Below are 21,410 nucleotides of genomic sequence, written 5' to 3' on the forward strand. Positions count from 1 at the left end.
TGCTGTGGCGTTGTGTGGTGGTGTTGGTGAGAAATTGTTGAGGTAGTGGTGGTATTGAATGTCTGTTGTATGGTTGTCTTTATGTTTAGTATGCACACTGAAGTGGATTATATCGCAGTGTGGAGTCAAAGCAGATAATATAAGATTCTAAATGGGTTATATAGCTGTGTGGAAGGGCCTTGAGTCTACACTGCCATGTAATCCAGTTAAAATCTATAATCTGTGGAAGAGGCTTAAGTGAGGCCTAACTGTGCCTGTCCCCTGGGCTGAGTAGGTTGCTAGGAGACCAAGTGGGCAGCCTTCTAACTGGCAGCAATTGGATAAAAACTATTATTCCTCTCCCTCTAATTAGGACTTTATTTTTCTTTTCTTTTTGTTGTATCAACCTAGAGCCGTGGATGATGGATTGTGTTGTCAAATTTCGAGGTTGGGGGGCCTGTAGTTTTGTTGTTTTGTCCGCTGCCCTGATGCCATCACTCTTTTATATATATAGATGTACATACAACTTGTAAGCCGCTCTGAGTCCCCTTCGGGGTGAGAGAGGGTGGGGTATAAATGTAGCAAATAAATAAATAAATTGTTGGGGTTTTTTTGCAGTACAAATAAGGCATGTGCAGTTCATTTTTTTTTCAAATGATAATTTGGCCCCTCAACCATGAATCGGCCTTCCACTTAAAAAGTTTGAGGACCCCTGCCTTAGACTTTGAAGCTGAGCCTAAGATCTCCTTGGTTTCCTTCCAGCAGAGGGCAGCCTTGTCCTTAATGAGCTTGGCAGTATTTTTTTGGGGGGGGGGGAGGAAAACCAAAGCTCCGTGTGTGAGATGCCTCACTGACTCTTCTCCCCCTCCCTTTCCCCCCTTTCTTTCTTTTTTGTCCCATCTCCCCAGATCCAAGCCTTCCCTGTCACAACCAATCATGGAGAGCCATTCAGGGGAGTCTTTCTTAATAGGTGAGTCATCTGAAGAAAGAAAAATAAAAGCCACAGGGTGGCATTTTCCCCCAAGATGCTGCCTGCGCCTCCTTGCTCCTTTTTTCTGCTGCGGGGGAGTGTTGTTAATCTTTCCAATAATGGGAGAGAGGGAGGGAAGAGCCTTGAGCCTTTCCTTTGCCTTTCACCCACTGTTCTGCTTGGTACCCCTTGCTGAATTCTACCAGCACCTTTGCGATCCTTAGCATTTTCTTCCTCGCCTCCCACCCGCTCTGTCTCACAAGTATAACTCTCTGCTTCGCAACATGCAACCCACTGCTTTGGAAAGCAAACCCCTGAGTGTGAAAACAGTGTCCTTTAAAAATAGCATGCGCCCTTTTACCTGCTGCAGTTCCCTGCGGGCCCCATCTGTACAAGGCAAGGGAGGCTTTGCCTGCCATTTTAGTCATAAAGGACCTGACAGCAGCTCCCATCACCCCCTCCCTCCCCAGTAAAGATTCATCAGTGGGGATAAATGTGACTTGAAGCTCAGAGGGAGGTTACATTTGTTTATAATGATCTTGTAGCTTTAAGGACCAACTTGGAGGCTTTGTTGAAAACATGGTTGTTCCAGAGCGCGTTTAAATGAACAGGCCCAATAGAGCTGTTATTAAAATACTTCTTTCTGTTTTAAAAGCATATGGCACTTTATCATTGCTGCTTATTTCCATGATACATCACTTTATGAAACCTGTCCCCACTGGGTTGCTTTTAATTACAGTAGAGTCTCACTTATCCAACATAAACGGGCCGGCAGAACGTTGGATAAGCGAATATGTTGGATAATAAGGAGAGATTAAGAAAAAGCTTATTAAACATCAAATTAGGTTATGATTTTACAAATTAAGCACCAAAACATCATGTTTAACAACAAATTTGACAGAAAAAATAGTTCAATATGCAGTAATGCTATGTAGTAATTACTGTATTTACGAATTTAGCATCAAAATATCACTATGTATTGAAAACATTGACTACAAAAATGTGTTGGATAATCCAGAATGTTGGATAAGCGAGTGTTGGATAAGTGAGACTCTACTGTACTCTGATTTTATCTGCTTGGATTTTAATGTATTTGTCCATTATTTTATTGTGTGTATTGTTGGAATATTTTAAGTTTATGTTAAATATGTTGTCGTTGTTCGGGTTTGTCCCTGTTGTGAGCTGCCCCGAGACCCTTCGGGGAGATGGGGCGGGATATAAAAATAAAGTTTATTATTATTATTATTATTATTATTATTATTATTATTATTATTATTATTATTTGTTGTGTGCGTTTACAGATGTACTTGACTCTGTTGTGCCTCACCTCAAGCCAAAAGAAAACATGGATAATAAATTATTATTATTATTAGTGTTCGTATTTTTATTATCTTATATATTTGAGTATAAGCTGAGCTTTTCAGCCCCTTTTTAGGGCTGAAAAAACCCTCCTCGGTTTATACTCGAGTGAGGGTCCTAGCCATCTTATATTTGGGTCAGCTCATACTCGAGTGAGCCCCGGTGGCAAAGCGCGTTAAAGCACTGAGCTGGAGACCGAAAGATCCCAGGTTCAAACCCCGGGAGCGGCAGGAGCGGCCGCTGTTAGCCCCAGCTCCTGCCAACCTAGCAGTTCGAAAACATGCCAATGTGAGTAGATCAATAGGTACCGCTCCAGCAGGAAGGTAACGGCACTCCATGCAGTCATGCCAGTGACCACATGACCTTGGAGTTGTCTACGGACAACGCTGGCTCTTCGGCTTAGAAATGGAAGGTGGTACTTGAGGCATAAGTTCCAATGAATCATTTGGGCCACATAGTTGTGCCTCTGTTTGTAGTCTGTCTCTGCAATTTTCTTACAGCAGCTGAGGATATGATCAATGGTTTCGTCGGTTTCCTTGTGATTATTATTATTATTATTTGGTTCACCTGCCCACACCTCTCATGGGGCTATCCCAGAAGCCTGTTTAATTTTGATCTTGGGGAGGAATAGATGCAAGGGCAACAGCTTTCTTGTTGATTTCATGTTTTTATTTAGATTACTTATACCCTCCCTTTCAGCCCCGAAACCCTCCCAGAACAGTTTACAAGTCATGAATGGGCAGCTCCCTCCTTGCCTGCCTTCAGCCTCATATTCTAAAGGAGACGTGAAACACAAGGGAAAGGGGATGGCAGTGAAGGATGAGGAGGAGGCCTAGCAGATGCTGGCTGCCCCCTTCCTCCTCCCCCGGCTGTCACTTTTCTCCTTCTCCGCTTTCTTGATGGGTGCCTACTGCTTCCCCTGACGAAATGGCCCCTGACACGGGCCTTGCCCTCCGGCGCCATGGCGGCTCCGCAAGTGCCAAGTGGTTTGCTTTGCTCCCAGACAGCCTTCCCCTTCCATCAAACACTTCTGCCAGTTCAGGCAGACATGCAACCAGCTTTCCTCTTGAAGGGAAAATCTGGGCACTTTGATATCTGCTTATTCTTCTGGTGAGTGGGTTCCTTCTTAAATGGCGGGTCCCAACCCCAAATGGGATTCCCTTGGCTCAATGTTGGGGTCCCAGGAAATCTGGCCAATAATAATAATAATAATACACTCTATTTATATTCCACTCTATCTCTCTGAAGGGACTCAAAGCAGATTACAACATACAGAGATAGGGAAACATTCAGTGCCTTTAATACAGTAGAAACAATGGCATACAAGTACACAGAACAAAGGTAAAAACTTCCACTTTTAATCTCCGGCTTTTCTGGAGGCAATGCTCAACTTTGGCCATGGGAAGGTACTCTTGTTCCATTGCCAAGCCAAGGACCCTGTTGTCCGTAGACATCTCCTGGTCATGTTGCTGGCATGGCTGCATAGGCACTATTATTACCTTCTCGCCAAAGCGGTACCTATTGATCTACTCACATTTGTATATTTTCAAACTGCTAGGTTGCCAGGAGCTAGGCTGACAGTGGGAGCTCACCCCAACCTGCGGCTTCGAACTGCCAACCTTTTAGGTCAGCAGATTGAATCAGTTCAACCCATTTTGCCACTGTGGCACCTGGAGAAAAGCTTCTGAATGCCACCCATTTACACCCAAGTATTATTATTATTATCATTTGTATCCCACTATTTCTCCATAAAAAGAGACTTAATGCTCCTCATACTAAAGCCAATACAATATGATTAAAACCTCAAAATATGCAAACATTAAAATGGAATGCAACATGAACAGTATTAAAAAATAAATAGTTAAAGCCAAAGCCAAATCTGTAAATAACACAGTGCAGTGCTTACAGTGGACTCTGCAGAAAATGCTTTCGCAAAAAGCAAAAAAAGCTTGTTTATCAAGCCTTGCCAATGCTGATTTATTATCAGTTAATGTTTGATTTTTTTATATCTGATTTATATACTTACAGTGTATACCTTGGGTCATATCAAAATTTCACAGGCAGAAAGAGATCAGAAATAGAAACAGTTTAAAAAGCCCTGCTCTAGATGATCTTATATACTCAGAATAAGGAAGGAAGAAGTTAGTTTTTCTTTTGCTTAGTTAGCACTTCCATTGATTGCGGAACAAGTTCCTCTTGGAATGCTCTGGTTTTTACAAAAAAATAAGTTGCATGCTTAAAATATGCATAGCTTTGCTAGCCTTTATGAATTTAACTTGATTTTTATCATGTCCTTTTTCCCAGCAAAGGAGCTAAAGTGACTTAATACAAGGTTCAAATCAGTGAGTCCAAAATCTGGTGATAAAAAAGGGTTTTTTAAAATCTTATCATCTTGATGACAGAAAAGTAAAAGCTTTCCCTGAGTCAGTTCAGTCTGCGAACTGGTAATAGTTCATTTTTGAACTATAATAATAACAACAACAACACCAACTTTATTTTTATATCCTCCCTCCATCTTCCCGAAGGGACTCGGGATAGCTCACATGGGGATGAGCCTAGCAACAACATAGGTTAAAAACACAATCCATAAATAAAAACAGTGTCAGAATATATGTATAAAACGACATAAAACATATAAAATACATTAAAACCTGGACATAAAGTACTGCATAAAAACACAATCCATAAATAAAAACAATGTAATAATCTATATATATAAAAGGAGAATGGCATCGCTCCACCGGGCAAAACAACAAAACTAAAGGCCCCCCCAACCTAGAAAATTGACAACACAACCCCTCATCCACGTCTCTATGTTCTTACAAACAAACTACACATCCCTAACCTCCATGGAGCCAAAACCCCCCCAAAAAACCGGAATGCACCCCTTTGTGACCCACCTTGATTGACACTAAACAGCCTTGCAGCTTCAAAGCCAGGCTGCCTCCTAGGCAAAAAAACAAAAAACAAAAAAACTTCAGTGTGAATATTAAACCATTGTGTAGAAGGGGCCTCATATAATCCTGTTCCAGGCAAATCATATAACATTATCAATATAATGTATAATAATTACTGTGCTCTAATAACAATACACAACAATATAACCTCTAAAATCAGGACACTAAATAAACAACAACACTCAGAACACAGGGGAATTCCACACAGGAAACAACCAGGCCCAGCTAACACCCCCCAACAAAGGATTCCCTCATGCAGGAAGCAGCCATTCAATGCTAACCAACTTAAATAATCACACCCAGCTAACATGTCCCAGTAAAGGATTCTTCCAAGTACTAACCAGGCAGACCTTGAAGCTGCAGGCCTATTCAATGCTAATCAAGGAGATCCATGGCAACACCTGCCTCAACCAGACAACAGTTCTTTCTACCACACTGCACGTTATTCCACACATATCTCAACCCCTTTGTGGCCCACCTTGATTAACACTGAACAGCCTTGCAGCTTCAAAGCCCGACTTTGGAAACCACGAGGCTACTCCATCTCATTCAACCTGGCCTAGCAAGCATAACCTATGTAGAAAACAGCCAGGCTTTCAAGCAGCGAGGCTATTCACTGCAATTGGCCACAGCAACATGTGGCAGGACACAGCTAGTATATGTATAAAACGACATAAAACACATCAAATACATTAAAACGTGGTCATAAAGTACTGCATATGCAGAGGATGAACTTGTACAGAACTCTGAGTAGGGCTCCTGGGTAACTATAACTCCCAGAATCCACCCGCTTGCCTGGCCACGCTGAAGGGAGACTTTAGAGGTTGTCATAGGGAAGAAAAGCCACAACTTTTCTTTGTCGCATTCCAGTTGTTTGTTTCTTGGGTGATGGAAATGTTGTATCTAAATGTTGTGTGTTGTCAGATATTTTTATTATTGTCCAACACTTCTGAAACTTTAGCTCCATGCAATTTATACAAGTAATTGTAAATAAAATCCTTATTATTTTAGGAAAGTTTTTCCAAAAACATTTCTGGGTGATTCTTAGTAGCAGGAGCTAATAGGGTGAATTTTGCAAGTACAGTAGAGTCTCACTTATCCAAGCCTCGCTTATCCAAGCCTCTGGATAATCCAAGCCATTTTTGTAGTCAATGTTTTCAATATATCATGATATTTTGGTGCTAAATTCATAAATACAGTAATTACAACATAACATTACTGCATATTGAACTACTTTTTCTGTCAAATTGTTGTATAACATTATGTTTTGGTGCTTAATTTGTAAAATCATAACCTAATTTGATGTTTAATAGGCTTTTCCTTAATCCCTCCTTATTATCCAAGATATTCGCTTATCCAAGCTTCTGCCAGCCCGTTTAGCTTGGATAAGTGAGACTCTACTGTATCCTGTTTCCAGCTACTTTTTTATTATGTGTGTGTCCCCCTAATGTTTTCAAATACAGTAGTCTCTCACTTATCCAACATTCACTTATCCAACATTCTGAATTATCCAACGCATTTTTGTAGTCAATGTTTTCAATTTATCGTGATATTTTGGTGCTAAATTCGTAAATACAGTAATTACTACATAGCATTACTGCATATTGAACTACCTTTTCTGTCAAATTTGTTGTATAACATGATGTTTTGGTGCTTAATTTGTAAAATCATAACCTAATGTGGTGTTTAATAGGCTTCTCCTTAATCTCTCCTTGTTATCCAATGTATTCACTTATCCAACGTTCTGCCAGCCCGTTTATGTTGGATAAGTGAGACTCTACTGTACAGTAGAGTTTCACTTATCCAAGCTAAACGGGCCGGCAGAAGCTTGGATAAGCGAATATCTTGGATAATGAGGGATTAAGGGAAAGCCTATTAAGTATCAAGTCCTACCTCCTTGATTTCTCACAGTTAGGTAACAGCTTTCACTGGCCCTTTCGTTCCAGATTCCCACAGCCTGGACTCCACCCGCTATGCCATCATTGGCGCAGACCTCCGCGAACTCCACAAGCTAGAGGAAGCCATGAAGAAATGCGGCCTGGACCCAGAGTAAGAGGGCGGCTCAAGGGCACCTCTCCTTTCCAAACCCTCCTAGGAGTGGGCTGTTCACCTTTTAAATAGTTTGCCCCTCTCCGACATGGTGTAATGTTTAAGAATAACCAAAACTATAAGAAGTTGAGCTCCTAGCCACTCTTGGGTTTGTTTTATTTGGCGTGTTTATGGGATTTTTTTATTATTATTTTAAGCATAATATGTTCCTCCTCAGATTTCCTAAATGGTGGCTATCATAAACCTTCTTAGAAGGGAATCAGCTGCTTCCATTTTTAAGTTTATTTCTGGCTTTCCTTGCAGCTGAAAGAGAATAAAATGACCCCTAGGCCTGTTGACATGGCCTCTATAGAGGCTACATGCCTGTGTCCTGACATACATACATACCTGACATACTGTGTTCAATTTTGGGCACTGCAGTTGAAGGGAAATGTTGACAAGCTGGAAAGCGTCCAGAGGAGGGCGTCTAAAATGATGAAGGGTCTGGAGAACAAGCCCTGTGAGGAGCGGCTTAAAGAGCTGGGCATGTTTAGCCTGCAAAAGAGATGGCTGAGAGTAGACATGATAGCTATGTACAAATACGTGAAGGGAAGTCCTAGGGAGGAGGGAGCAAGCTTGTTTTCTGCTGCCTTGCAGACTAGGACGTGGAACAAGGGCTTCAAACTACAGGAAAGGAAATTCCACCTGAACATTAGGAAGAACTTCCTCACAGTGAGGGCTGTTCGACAGTGGAACTCTCTCCCCCAGGCTGTGGTGGAGGCTCCTTCTTTGGAGACCTTTAAGCAGAGGCTGGATGGCCATCTGTCAGGGGTGCTTTGAATGCAATTTCCTGCTTCTTAGCGGGGAGTTGGGCTGGATGGCCCATGAGGTCTCTTCCAACTCTACTATTTTATGATTCTATGATTCTATGAAATGGTTCAGGATTGTAAGACCCAGGAGCCACATGTTGCAGAAAAACCATTGGAGCGAAAATGGGCTCAATTTGTCTCTGCAGGAGCCCCAAAGGGACCTGTTTGCCAGTTTTAATACCCTTTTCCTGCAGTTTGTGTTCAAAGTAGAGTTTTTAAAAAGGGAAGTAGACAGAGCATACTTTGGCGTAAAAGGTCCAGCAACAATTCACAGAAATTTGGGTAAGAAAGTGGAGAGTCATAGAATCATAGAGTTGGAAGAGACCTCATGGGCCATCCAGCCCAACCCCATTCTGCCAAGAAGCAGGAAAATCGCATTCAAAGCGCCCCCGACAGATGGCCATCCAGCCTCTGTTTAAAAGCTTCCAAAAAAGGAGCCTCCACCACAATCTGGGGCAGAGAGTTCCACTACTGAACAGCTCTCACAGTGAAGAAGTTCTTCCTAATGTTCAGGTGGAATTTCCTTTCCTGTCGTTTAAAGCCATTATTCTGCGTTCTAATCTCCAGGGCAGCAGAAAACAAGTTTGCTCCCTCCTCCCTATGACTTCCCCTCACATCTTGATACATAGCCCTCATCATGCCTCCTCTGAGCCTTCTCTTCTGCAGTCTAAACATGCCCGGCTCTTTAAGCCGCTCCTCATAGGGTTTGTTCTCCAGGCCTTGGATCATTTAGTCGTTCTCCTCTGGACACATTAATAATATTAATAACAACAACTTTATTTTTATATCTCGCCACCATTTCTCCGAAAGAACTCGGGGCGACTTACATGGGGACCAAACCCAGCATAAACAAAGATTGCAAGCTGAAACACAATTAAAAACATAATACAGTAGAGTCTCACTTATCCAACACTTGCTTATCCAACGTTCTGGATTTTCCAACACATTTTTGTAGTCAATGTTTTCAATATATCGTGATATTTTGGTGCTAAATTCATAAATACAGTAATTACTACATAGCATTACTGCGTATTGAACTACTTTTTCTGTCAAATTTGTTGTCTAACATGATGTTTTGGTGCTTCATTTGTAAAATCATAACCTAATTTGATGTTTAATAGGCTTTTCCTTAATGCCTCCTTATTATTCAACATATTTGCTTATCCAACATTCTGCCGGCCCGTTTATGTTGGATAAGTGAGACTCTACTGTACATAAACAATCTAATTAAAGTAATTTAAAACAGCAGAATAAAATCATCATAAAAATACATCAACCAACATGCTATAGAGCTGGGGCTGGGGGTAAAGTGCTCAGAAAATTCAGGCTTGTCAACATATCCCTTCAATTGCGGTGCCCAGAACTGGACACAGTGTAATTCCAGGTAAAGTGGTCTGACCAAGGCAGAATAGAATAGAGGGGGAGCATGACTTCCCTGGATCTAGACACTAGACTCCTATTGATCCAGGCCAAAATCAATCCCTTTGACTTTTTTTAGTCCTTGGGATGCTTTCTCTGAAGATCCAGGCCCCTCTGAACTTTAGGACAGTTTCACCTGTCTATTCCATTTCTCTTTTAGATATGTTTTATAAGTTGCATTGCCCCCACTAAAAGTGAGAGGAGATGATTCCCTCATTTCCTTCGCTGTATGTGCGAGAGGTGTGCCTTTGCCTTCTCTGTTCCCTGGGAGAAGCGCAAGGAAGTTGTCTCCCAGAGTGGCAGGCCAGCAAGGCAGGAGCTGCAGGCCGCCAGGGAATGGCTTTGTGGGCGGTGATGCTGCAAGCGGCACACGGAGCGGCACCAAGATGCCAAGCCTTTCATCACACCGCTGCTCCTCCGCCTCCCACACTGCCCCCCCCCCCCTCAACGCAGGCCTCCTTGGGCTCCTCGGCGTGCCAGGCGGGGGCCTTCGGTATTTAAAAATAGCCCTGCAGGCAAAAATTACTCAGATGTTTGCATCACGCTGTTTTGGGGTTGGGTAGGGATAGGGTTCCTGGATTGCAGGGCCAGCAAAGGAAAGGTAAATGGCTGGTGAGACCCTTCCTCTTGGAAAAATTTTTATTTTTATCCCGCTTTTCTCCCATGGGTGGGATTCAAAGCGGCGTAAAATAGTTTAAAACAAAAATATCATGTAACGTAAAAATATAACAAAAACATAATATAAGTAAAGTAAACAGAAAAACAGTAGAGCAGGGGTCCCCAAACTAAGGCCCGGGGGCCAGATGCGGCCCTCCAAGGTCATTTACCTGGCTCCCATCCTCAGTTTTATAATATAATATTTTTATATCAGTTTTAATAATATAATATATTGTCTATACATATAATGTTGATAATAATCTTATGTTATATAATATAATACACATAGTAATACCATATAATAATATTAATTATATGTTATATATTACATATTATATAATAGTATAGTGGTATAGTTCAATATAGTAATATATAATGCTAATGTTGTGTTATGCTAATCATATAATATATTGTATGTACATACAGCTGCTCTGAGTCCCCTTTGGGGTGAGAAAGGTGGGATATAAATGTAGTAAATAAATGCAGTAAATAAATAATTTTAGACTTGGGCTCAGCCAAAGTCTGACATGGCTTGAGGGCACACAACAACAACAACAACAACAATCCTAATTAACTTGACTATCTCATTGGCCAGTAGCAGGCCCACACTTTCCATTGAAATCCTAATAGGTTTATGTTGGTTAAAATTGTTTTCATTTTTAAATATTGTATTGTTCTTTCGTTGTTGTTGTTGCACTACAAATAAGACATGTGCAGTATGCATAGGAATTTGTTTGTATTTTTTTTTTCAAATGATAATTTGGCCCCTCAACAGTCTGAAGGATTGTGGACCGGCCCTCTGCTTAAAAAGTTTGGGGACCCCTGCAGTAGAGTCTCACTTATCCAACATAAACGGGCCGGCAGAATGTTGGATAAGCAAATATGTTGGATAATAAGGAGGCATTAAGGAAAAGCCTATTAAACATCAAATTAGGTTATGATTTTACAAATTAAGCATCAAAACATCATGTTAGACAACAAATTTGGCAGAAAAAGTAGTTCAATACGCAGTAATGCTATGTAGTAATTACTGTATTTATGAATTTAGCACCAAAATATCACGATATATTGAAAACATTGACTACAAAAATGTGTTGGATAATCCAGAACGTTGGATAAGCGAGTGTTGGATAAGTGAAACTCTACTGTACATGCTACATAAGCCAAATTTAGCAAATTAATAAATTAAAACATTATACCATTATACCATTAAAAAATCCCTGACCCTCAGGCCATTAGGGTGATCCATTATAAGTTGTTCTAGGGTCCTAAAAACTCCATTTCCTTTAGGCCGTGTTAAAATATTGCTGGTCCGAAATAGTATTCGGTAAACATTTGGTTAAAATGCAGGTAAAATCTATACATCCCTAAGGCCTTCACAACCTCTGAGGATGCCTGCCATAGACGTGGGCGAAACATCAGGAGAGAATACTTCTAGAACATGGCCATACAGCCCGGAAAACATACAACAACCATATCTTTAAGCATTGCTTTTTTGGACAACAACATAGCGTCCTTCCATGGGGTTGCATTTCTGGGGTGTGCTATGTTTTCTCCCTTGGGCTTTTGGGAAGCCTGAGTTTGAAAAGAGAAGAGAGCCCTGCTGCTTTCATCCTGTGCCCCTTTTGTCTCTCCTGACCCCTCCGTTCTCGCTTCCAAGGCTACCGACGCTCCTGATGGCCGAATGTGTGCTGGTTTATATGGCCCCCGAAAACTCGGACGCTCTCCTCAGATGGGTAGCCGACGTCTTCCCAACCGCCATGTTCATAAACTACGAGCAGGTAGGCAAGTTTCCTTTGCTCTTTCTATGCCAGGCGTCCCTGGTGCAGAGTTCCACCTGTGAGCGAAGGTAGAGATAGGATTACCAGAGCCATTAAGCCTTCTGGCCTGGTGAGCACAGAGCTTTCCAAAGGAACAAATGGAGATTGTCTGATAGCCATGTTTGAATATTTGAAAGGATGCCATAACAAAGAAGGAGCAGGCAGATCTCACCTGAATGTTAAGAAGGACTTCCTGACAGTAAGAGGAGCAGTTCAATGGTGGAACGCTCTGCCTCGGAGTCTGGGGGAGGCTTTGAGAAGCAGAGACTGGATAGCCATCTGCCAGGAGGGTTTAGATCAGGGGTCCCCAAACTAAGGCCCAGGGGCCGGATGCGGCCCATTGAAGCCATTTATCCAGCCCCCATGGCACAAGGGCAGAATGGGTTGGGCTAAATGACCCAAGGGGTCTCTTCTTCTCTTAAAACCATTATTATTATTATTATTATTATTATTATTATTATTATTATTATTATTATTATTATTATTTATTGTACGACACAGCAAACAAGATAGACATGCTGGATTATTATTATTATTATTATTATTATTATTATTATTATTATTATTATTATTATTATTATTTGAAGCACAACAAGATGAGTCCACAGCAGACACTGTGCTGGCTGTTATATTGGATCATACGTCGGATACTTCCCAAGTGTCTAGGACTGTGTGATGTATCGGCAAACAATGCGTGCAGATCCCAGTAAGGTGGCCTTCTGCAGCTGGCAAATGGTAATTAGCGCCGATTGTGTTTAAGTGCAGGCCAAGGCCTTTAGGCACTGCAACCCAGTGTGCCGATCACCACTGGGACCACCTTGACTGGCTTGTGCCAGAGTCTTTGCAATTCGATCTTTAAATCCTCATATCATGTCAGCTTTTCCAGTTGTTTCTCCTCAATCCTTCTTTCACCTGGGATTCCAACATCGACAATCCATACTTTGTTTTTTAACACGATTGTGAGGTCAGGAGTATTGTGTTCCAATACCCTGTATTATTATTATTATTATTATTATTATTATTATTATTATTATTATTATTATTATTATATTATTATCAACAACATTGAGGCTGGGTGGACATCTGTCAGGGATGCTTTGCTTGTGCCTTTGGTGCAGAGAAGCAGAAGGGGGTTGGACTAAATGGCCCAAGGGATCTCTTCCAACCCTCTTGATGATGATGATGATGATGATTAACATTGAGGCTGGCTGACCATCTGTCAGGGGTGCACAAAAGCAGAAGGGGATTGGACTCAATGGCCCAAAGGGTCTGTGCCAACCCTCTTTTTTATTGTTGTTGTTGTTGTTGTTATTATTATTATTGCTCAGTGGCCAACTATAGTTCAGCCCTCCAATGGCCCGAAGGATCGTGAACTGGCCCCCTGTTTAAAAAGTTTGGGGACCCCTGGTTTAGATGGTGTCATCCTGCCTGAAGTTAGGAAGGATTTGGACTGGATGGCCCCTGGGGTCTCTTTTAATGCTATGATTCTATGATTGCGGATGTTTGCGTGCATGTGTTTCCTCCCCTTTCCCCCAATGCAAGCTGCAAAGTGCCTATGTTATAGGTGTTAATAATAATGTTTTTTATTGGGAAGAGCAACAGCTGAGTCAGAGGTGGCTGAACTGCCTCTGCAAACGGCACACGGCGAGTGATGTCTTATGTAACTTTATGAAATGTTAATCGCCTGGCGCTTCAGGAGTGTCAGCCTCGTCCGCGTGAAAAGTGGGATCGGCTGAATGGGGGCAGATTGGGGCCTGGATCCCAGGATTGTTTACTTCCCGGAAGACTTTCACAGTCACTGAATTGATACCAGTCGCATTATGTTCTGTTACTGCTTGAACTTATTTCTCAATTCTGTTACCAAAGTGGGTTCACGTGTCCCCATCTATTGATTTTTATAACTAACCTCTCAGTCCTTTTAGAGAAAGGTCTCTTAATTCCATTCTTTTATTCCTTTTGGATGGCTTTTAAACCCTTCAATGCTGTTCCAAATTAGGGTGCTTTAATAGGGTGTCTTATTTTACATTTTTTTCTTTTTTTGTTAACTTTATTATTAGAGTTTTAGCTGTACTTTTCTAAAAGTTTCTGCTGTCAAAAGCCTGTCTTTGGGGGAATGGTGGAATATCAATTAACAAAGTCAATGAGTCCTTTGTTAAGAGAGCCCACGTTCCGGAGCTTGCCTTGCCTCCCTTGAGTCGAGAAAATGTCAGTTTGCCTCTGGTTGAGCTGAGGCTGGATCTACACTGCCATAGAATGCAGATTATCAAAGCAGATAATCCACATTGTCAATTTTGAACTGGGTTATATGAGTCCATACTGCCATATAATCCAGTTCAAAGCAGATAAACTGAATTTTATATGGCAGTTTAGATGGGGCCTCAGAGAGATACAACTGAGATGATGATGATGATGATGATGATGATGATGATGGTGATGGTGATTATTATTATTTGATGCTTAACAAGATTAGTACACAGCAAACAAGATCACTCTGCTGGCTGTTGTATTGTATTGTTTTATATTTTGTCATATTGTATGGTTTTGGGCATGGCCCCATGTAAGCCGCCCCGAGTCCCCGTTGGGGAGATGGTGGCGGGGTATAAATAAAGTTTTATTATTATTATTATTATTATTATTATTATTATTATTATTATTATCACACGTCAGACACTTTCCAAGTGTCTAGGACTGTGTGATGTATCGGCAAATAATGCATCAGATCTCAGTAGGGTGGCCTTTTGCACATGACAGATGGTAATTTTGTCAGCGCCGATTGTGTTTAAGTGCAGGCCAAGGTCTTTAGGCACTGCACCCAGTGTGCCATTCACCACTGGGACCACTTTGACTGGCTTGTGTCAGAGTTTAATTATATTATTATTATTATTTTATTATGACACAGCAAACAAGATAGATATGCTGGATTTCGTTTCACCAAATCACAAATCAAACACTTCCCAAGTGTCTAGGACTGTATGAGGTATTTTTGGATGATGCACGCAGAAAACATATTATTATTATTGTTATAACAAGCATATTATTATTGTTGTTGTTATTATTATTATGTTTATTTATGCCCTGCTTTTTCTTCCACAAAGGAAACTCAAAGTGGCTTACATTCAAAGCATTTCAGTGCAATTCACAACCTACAAATAGTAAACCATAATTAAATTTTATTGGCATTTTAAATAATTCACACTTAAACTCTATCAACACTGATGAAAAACATATCCAGAGAGATTGCTTTGTCCCTCTGTGTTGGCTATCTTCTTTCCCTTTGCTCTTTTAACTGGGATTACAGCTCTTTTGCTCCATTTACGTAACTGGTGTGGTTTCTGGGCTGTATGGTCATGTTCTAGCAACATATTCTCCTGACATTTTGCCTGCATCTGTGGCTGGCATCTTCAGAGCATCTGTAATGCACCGTGTACAGTGATGGCATTATATAAATGGTAATAACAGTCCTCCTCTCCAGGTGAACATGAGTGACCGCTTTGGACAGATTATGATTGATAACCTTCAGAGCCGGAAGTGCAGCCTGATCGGCGTGGAGGCCTGCCTGTCGCTGGACACCCAGGTCAGGCCTTTCTTTGGGAGGTCAGGCAGGGATTCTATAGCCCTATTTCTCCATGAGCTTGCTAATGTCTATGAGGCTGGATTACCATCTGTCGGGAGGGATTGGATTGTGCTTTTGCTGCATAAAGGCAGAAGGGGTTTGGGCTTGGATGGTCCCTGAATCCCCTTCTAACGCTAGTGATACATAGATTGCCTCTAAAGGTGATGGAATTCCCCCTTGAGGTCTTTAAACAGAGACTGGCTGGCCATCTGTTGGGAGGGCTTGGATTGTGTCTCCCTGCCTGGCAGAAAGGGCTTGGACTGGATGATTCAGAGGCTGGATGTGCATCTATCAGGAGGGATCAGATTGTGTTTGCCTGCCTGGCAGAAGGGGGTTGGACTGGATGACCTTTGGGGTCCTTTCCAATTCTAGGGCTGGGTGGCCATCTGTCAGGAGGTATCAGATTGTATTTCCCTATTGGAAATAACTGCACCCAGTCTTTGTGCAGATATCCCTTTGGAAATGCAGTAAAGTCTCACATATCCAACATAAACGGGCCGGCAGAACGTTGGATAAGCAAATATGTTGGATAATAAGGAGAGATTAAGAAAAAGCCTATTAAACATCAAAATAGTTTTTGATTTTACAAATTAAGCACCAAAACATCATGTTGCACCACATATTTGACAGAAAAAGTAGTTCAATACGCAGTAATGTTATGTTGTAATTACTGTATTTACAAAATTAGTACAAAAATATCACATTATATTGAAAACATTGACTACAAAAATGCGTTGGATAATCCAGAACGTTGGATAAGTGAGACTCTACTGTAAATAGCAATCATAACCTTATTGAAAAGGAAAAATGATGTCACATTCGTTTGGCAAATGTGAATCTCCATGAATATGTGGAGATCACCTTTTAAAAACCACTATTCAAGAAAAGCATGACTTCGTTAGAAGTCAACTCTTTGAACAAGTAATATTAATAAGCATTCATGTAATGGCACACAGGTAACTTAGTTGTTAAACTGAAGAACCATGGCTTTGAACTGCCAAGGACAAAGGCATGCCACTACAAAAATATATTTGGTGAGCAGAGGATGGTTGTTACATTGAAATTGCAGTTGTAATTGCCCAAAAGATAAACACCCCTAGAAACCTCTTAGTTTAAAATATGCACTCAGAGATTTTTTTAAAAACAAAGTCTTCTTTGAAAAATAGCATATTTTGTTTACTCACAAACATCTTCTGTAAATTCATCATACAGGCACATTCCTTATTTAAGTTCAGTTGTAGATAGGATGTAGTTACAATATTATATGTACAATATAATAATAATAATAATAATACACTATTATAACGGTATATTTATATTACATGTAATACAGTAGAGTCTCACTTATCCAACATAAATGGGCCAGCAGAACGTTGGATAAGTGAATATGTTGGATAATAAGGAGGGATTAAGGAAAAGCCTATTAAACATCAAGTTAGGTTATGAACCCTAAAGTTCAAAAACATGCAAATGAGAGTAGATGAATAGGTACCGCTCCAGCGGGAAGATAACGACGCTCCATGCAGTCATGCCGGCCACATGACCTTGGAGGAGTCTACGGGCAACGCCGGCTCTTCGGCTTAGAAATGGAGATGACCACCAACCCTCACAGTCTGACATGACTGGACTTAACGTCAGGAGAAAACCTTTACCCTTTACCTTAACTACCACCAATTCCTCAATACTTTATTTCCCATAACACCAGACTTCGCCACAGCAACGTGTGGCCGGGCACAGCTAGTGTGTGTGTGTGTGTGTGTGTGTGTGTGTGTGTATATATACCCTGTTTCCCCGAAAATAAGACATCCCCGAAAAATAAGACCTAGTAGAAGTTTTGCTGAATTGTTAAATATAAGGCCTCCCCCAAAAGTAAGACCTAGCAACTTTTTTGTTTGGAAGCATGCCCAGCGTCTGCGAAACAGAACACCAGAGCATGCAGGATTGGTAAATGTACATACCAGTTGTACATGGAAATAATGGTAGTAACAAGAAATTCATGATAGGGTTCAGAGTTTGTCTGGTTATGTTGGTTTGTAATGACAACTACTGTACAATATATAATAAATGTTCATTTTTTGTTCAACAATAAATGTGAATTCTTCTTTATGGAAAAATAAGACATCCCCTGAAAATAAGACCTAGCACATCTTTAGGAGCAAAAATTAATATAAGACACTGTCTTATTTTCGGGGAAACACGGTGTGTGTATGTGTATATAGATAGATAGATAGATAGATAGATAGATAGATAGATAGATGGATGGATGGATGGATGGATGGATGGATGGATGGATGGATAGATAGATAGATAGATAGATAGATAGATTGGTTTAACATCCGGTTTGCTAGTAAATTAACAAATGAACACTGAAAGGGTTGGGAGGTTGCTATTTCTAACATTCCCTGCCTGGCAGAAGGAGGTTGGACGGGATGGCCCTTGGGTTCCCTTCCAACTCTAGGATTCTATGAAATCCCTAAGAGTTTGGAACATTTTCTAGGCAAGCTTTTTCCCTTCAACGTTGCCTGATTTAGACCCAATTGTCTCTACCTGCTCCCTCTTCAATCTGGAGAGCCTGCCCACACTTTGCATGTGTGTTGAAACCTTTTTCCTTTGCAGAGGCAGCGCTTCCTGCAGAACGGCTGGGAGGGGGCACACGCCATGGACATGGTGGAAGTCTACAATGCCCTGCCGCCCGAAGACGTCAAACGGTGAGTCCGGTGCCAAAGGGAACAGCAAGTCCCGGGCAGCCATTCCTCTCAGTCCTGTTCTCTCCTGCTGGTCAAGGCAAGTCGGGACAAGTCCTGCCCAGTTCAGCATTAAGCGATGACAAGGGGGTCAGTGCAGAGAAGTTATTTTTCCTACAGCATATAAACAGGCCTAGACGAACAATATAGCCTTCCTGGGACCCTGAAGAAAGGACCTGAGTTGAGTTTCTGATCCTAGGTAGAGCCAAGCCATTAAATAAGAAGTAATACTTTGTGAAAGTCATGACATTGCATGATTATTGCAGCCACTTCCTTGAGGTGGGATGTCTGTGTTAATATATTATTATTTTATTATGACACAGCAAACAAGATAGATATGCTGGATTTCGTATCACAAAATCCCAATTCGAACACTTCCCAAGTGTCTAGGACTGTGTGATGTATTTTCGGATGATGCGCGCAGATCCCAGTAGGGTGGCCTTTTGCAGTTGGCAGATCGTAATTTTGTCAATGTCTATTGTTTCCAAATGTCGGCTGAGATCTTTTGGCACGGCACCCAGTGTGCCCATCACCACCGGGACCACCTGCACTGGTTTCTGCCAGAGTCTTTGAAGTTCAATCTTGAGGTCCTGAGTTTTTCCTGTTGTTTTTCGTCAATGTGACTGTCACCTGGGATGGCAACATCAATGATCCAAACCTTTTTCTTTTCCACAACTGTGATGTCTGGTGTGTTGTGTTCCAGAACTTTGTCAGTCTGGATTCGGAAGTCCCACAGTATCTTTGCATGTTCATTTTCCAATACTTTTGCAGATTTGTGATCCCACCAGTTCTTTGCTGCTGGGAGGTGGTACTTGAGGCATAAGTTCCAATGAATCATTTGGGCCACGTAGTTGTGCCTCTGTTTGTAGTCTGTCTGTGCAATTTTCTTACAGCAGCTGAGGATATGATCAATGGTTTCGTCGGTTTCCTTGCACAGTCTGCATTTTGGGTCATCAGCTGATTTTTCGATCTTGGCCTTGATTGCCTTTGTCCTGATGGCTTGCACCTGGGCTGCAAGGATCAGGCCTTCTGTCTCCTTCTTCAGGGTCCCATTCGTGAGCCAGAGCCAGGTCTTCTCCTTATCAGCTTTCCCTTCAATTTTGTCAAGGAACTTTCCATGCAATGTTTTGTTGTGCCAGCTGTCAGCTCTAGTTTGTAGTGTGGTTTTCTTGTACTGGTTTTTTGTCTGCTGTGCTTTGAGGAGTTTCTGATTTTTGACTTCAATCAAAGCAGGTTCTTCACTTTGCTTTACATATTCTGCCAGGGCATGTTCTTCTTCTTTGACTGCTTATTATTATTATTATTATTATTATTATTATTATTATTATTATTATTATTATGTCTCAGTGGGTCAGGAATTGGAGGAATGGATGCCTATAGTGATATAAGTCATTGTTTTATCGTTTCTAAAGAAAGCGCCTGCATTCAGCACTGCCTTCCTTGTCTTCTTTGCTGTAGGATCGAGGCCCTCGAATTCCTGGATGAGAAAGAACTTCTGGAGCAGCTCATGCTTCACTACTGTCTCTCCTGGGCCACCAAAGACGCCCAGGATTTGGGTAAGGCCTTCTCTGCTCTATTGTTTTGGGAGGATCGGCATAATGGAGGGACACCTCTTGGGGTCGCCTAAAGTGAGGGGCCGGAGGGCCAGATTCCAGTTTTGGAGATGTCCAAGTTGTGGGCAAGGCCAAAAATACCAGCTGTGGTTGGCTTACTCTGCCGGCCACTTAGGCCCCAGGCGGGACATTTGAAGTTTTTCAAACTGACAGCATAAAGACACCCATAGAAGCTGGGAAGCCACCAAATAATGGTCTTGTTGGGTCACTTCTTGGAAAGAGCAGAGGGATGGATTGAGAAGTCTGGCCTGGAGTCGCTTTATGTTGATGTTTTTAATAGAGCATCCAGAGTGATGGGGAAATGCTTGCCTCTTTAAATGCCCATTCATTCCAAAGGATAGTGGTCTGTGCCAATTCATCTCAAATTGCAAGGAGAAGCGGAATTATTATTATTATTATTATTGACACAGCGACATTGTATGACACAGCAAACAAGATAGATATGCTGGATTTCGTATCACAAAACCACAAGTCGAACACTTCCCAAGTGTTTAGGACTGTGTGATGTGTTGTTGTTGTTGTTGTTGTATTATTATTATTATGGTATTATTATTTTATTGTATGACACAGCAAACAAAACAGCAAACAAAACCACAAGTCGAACACTTTCCAAGTGTTTAGGACTGCGTGATGTATTATTATTATTATTATTATTGTTGATGTTGTTGTTGTATTATTATTATGGTATTATTATTTTATTGTATGACACAGCAAACAAGATAGATATGCTAGATTTCGTATCACAAAATCACAAGTCGAACACTTCTCAAGTGTTTAGGACTGTGTGATATGTTGTTGTTGTTGTTGTTGTTGTATTATTATTATGGTATTATTATTTTATTGTATGACACAGCAAACAAAACCACAAGTCGAACACTTCCCAAGTGTTTAGGACTGTGTGATGTATTATTGTTGTTGTTGTTTTTGTATTATTATTATTTTATTGTATGACACAGCAAACAAGATAGATATGCTTGATTTCGTATCACAAAATCACAAGTTGAACACTTCCCAAGTGTTTAGGACTGTGTGATGTATTATTATTATTATTATTATTATTATTATTATTATAATATCCTGGATTGCAACTTAAGGGAGTTCCTTTCCAAGATTGCAACTGCAAGAATTTCTGTCTCATTTTTGTTGTTGTTGTTTCTCCTCATGGAGACACAAGGCAATCCCACACTTAAAAATCCCACATTTAAAAAACGCAATACAGAAGTTAAATAAATAAATTGTAACAATGTGGTATTAGCCGGAAATTGTACATTTGCAATCCTGGAAAGTCACTCCCTTAAGCTTTAGATATACATGAGTGTTTGGGCTGCCGTTGCTCACAAAAACATCTAGTTAGCATTTTGGATGCCTCCACTTTGAATCCA

General features: G+C 41.1%; 1 protein-coding gene across 2 annotated transcripts in view; it reads left to right on the plus strand.

The window, feature by feature from the left end:
- Positions 1-21,410, plus strand: part of lcmt1 (leucine carboxyl methyltransferase 1) — a 32,345-nt gene that overhangs the window by 9,167 nt on the left and 1,768 nt on the right. The window contains exons 5-10 of one of the 2 annotated variants that reach the window (XM_062964692.1): positions 888-949; positions 7,212-7,314; positions 11,899-12,019; positions 15,531-15,632; positions 18,288-18,379; positions 19,874-19,971. In XM_062964692.1, the coding sequence (XP_062820762.1) occupies positions 888-949; positions 7,212-7,314; positions 11,899-12,019; positions 15,531-15,632; positions 18,288-18,379; positions 19,874-19,971 (578 nt within the window). The remainder of the gene's footprint in view (positions 1-887; positions 950-7,211; positions 7,315-11,898; positions 12,020-15,530; positions 15,633-18,287; positions 18,380-19,873; positions 19,972-21,410) is intronic. The other variant, XM_062964693.1, reaches the window with a different exon arrangement.

This window comes from Anolis carolinensis, unplaced genomic scaffold (genome assembly GCF_035594765.1).
Source record: "Anolis carolinensis isolate JA03-04 unplaced genomic scaffold, rAnoCar3.1.pri scaffold_13, whole genome shotgun sequence".
Taxonomy (NCBI): Eukaryota; Metazoa; Chordata; class Lepidosauria; order Squamata; family Dactyloidae; genus Anolis; species Anolis carolinensis.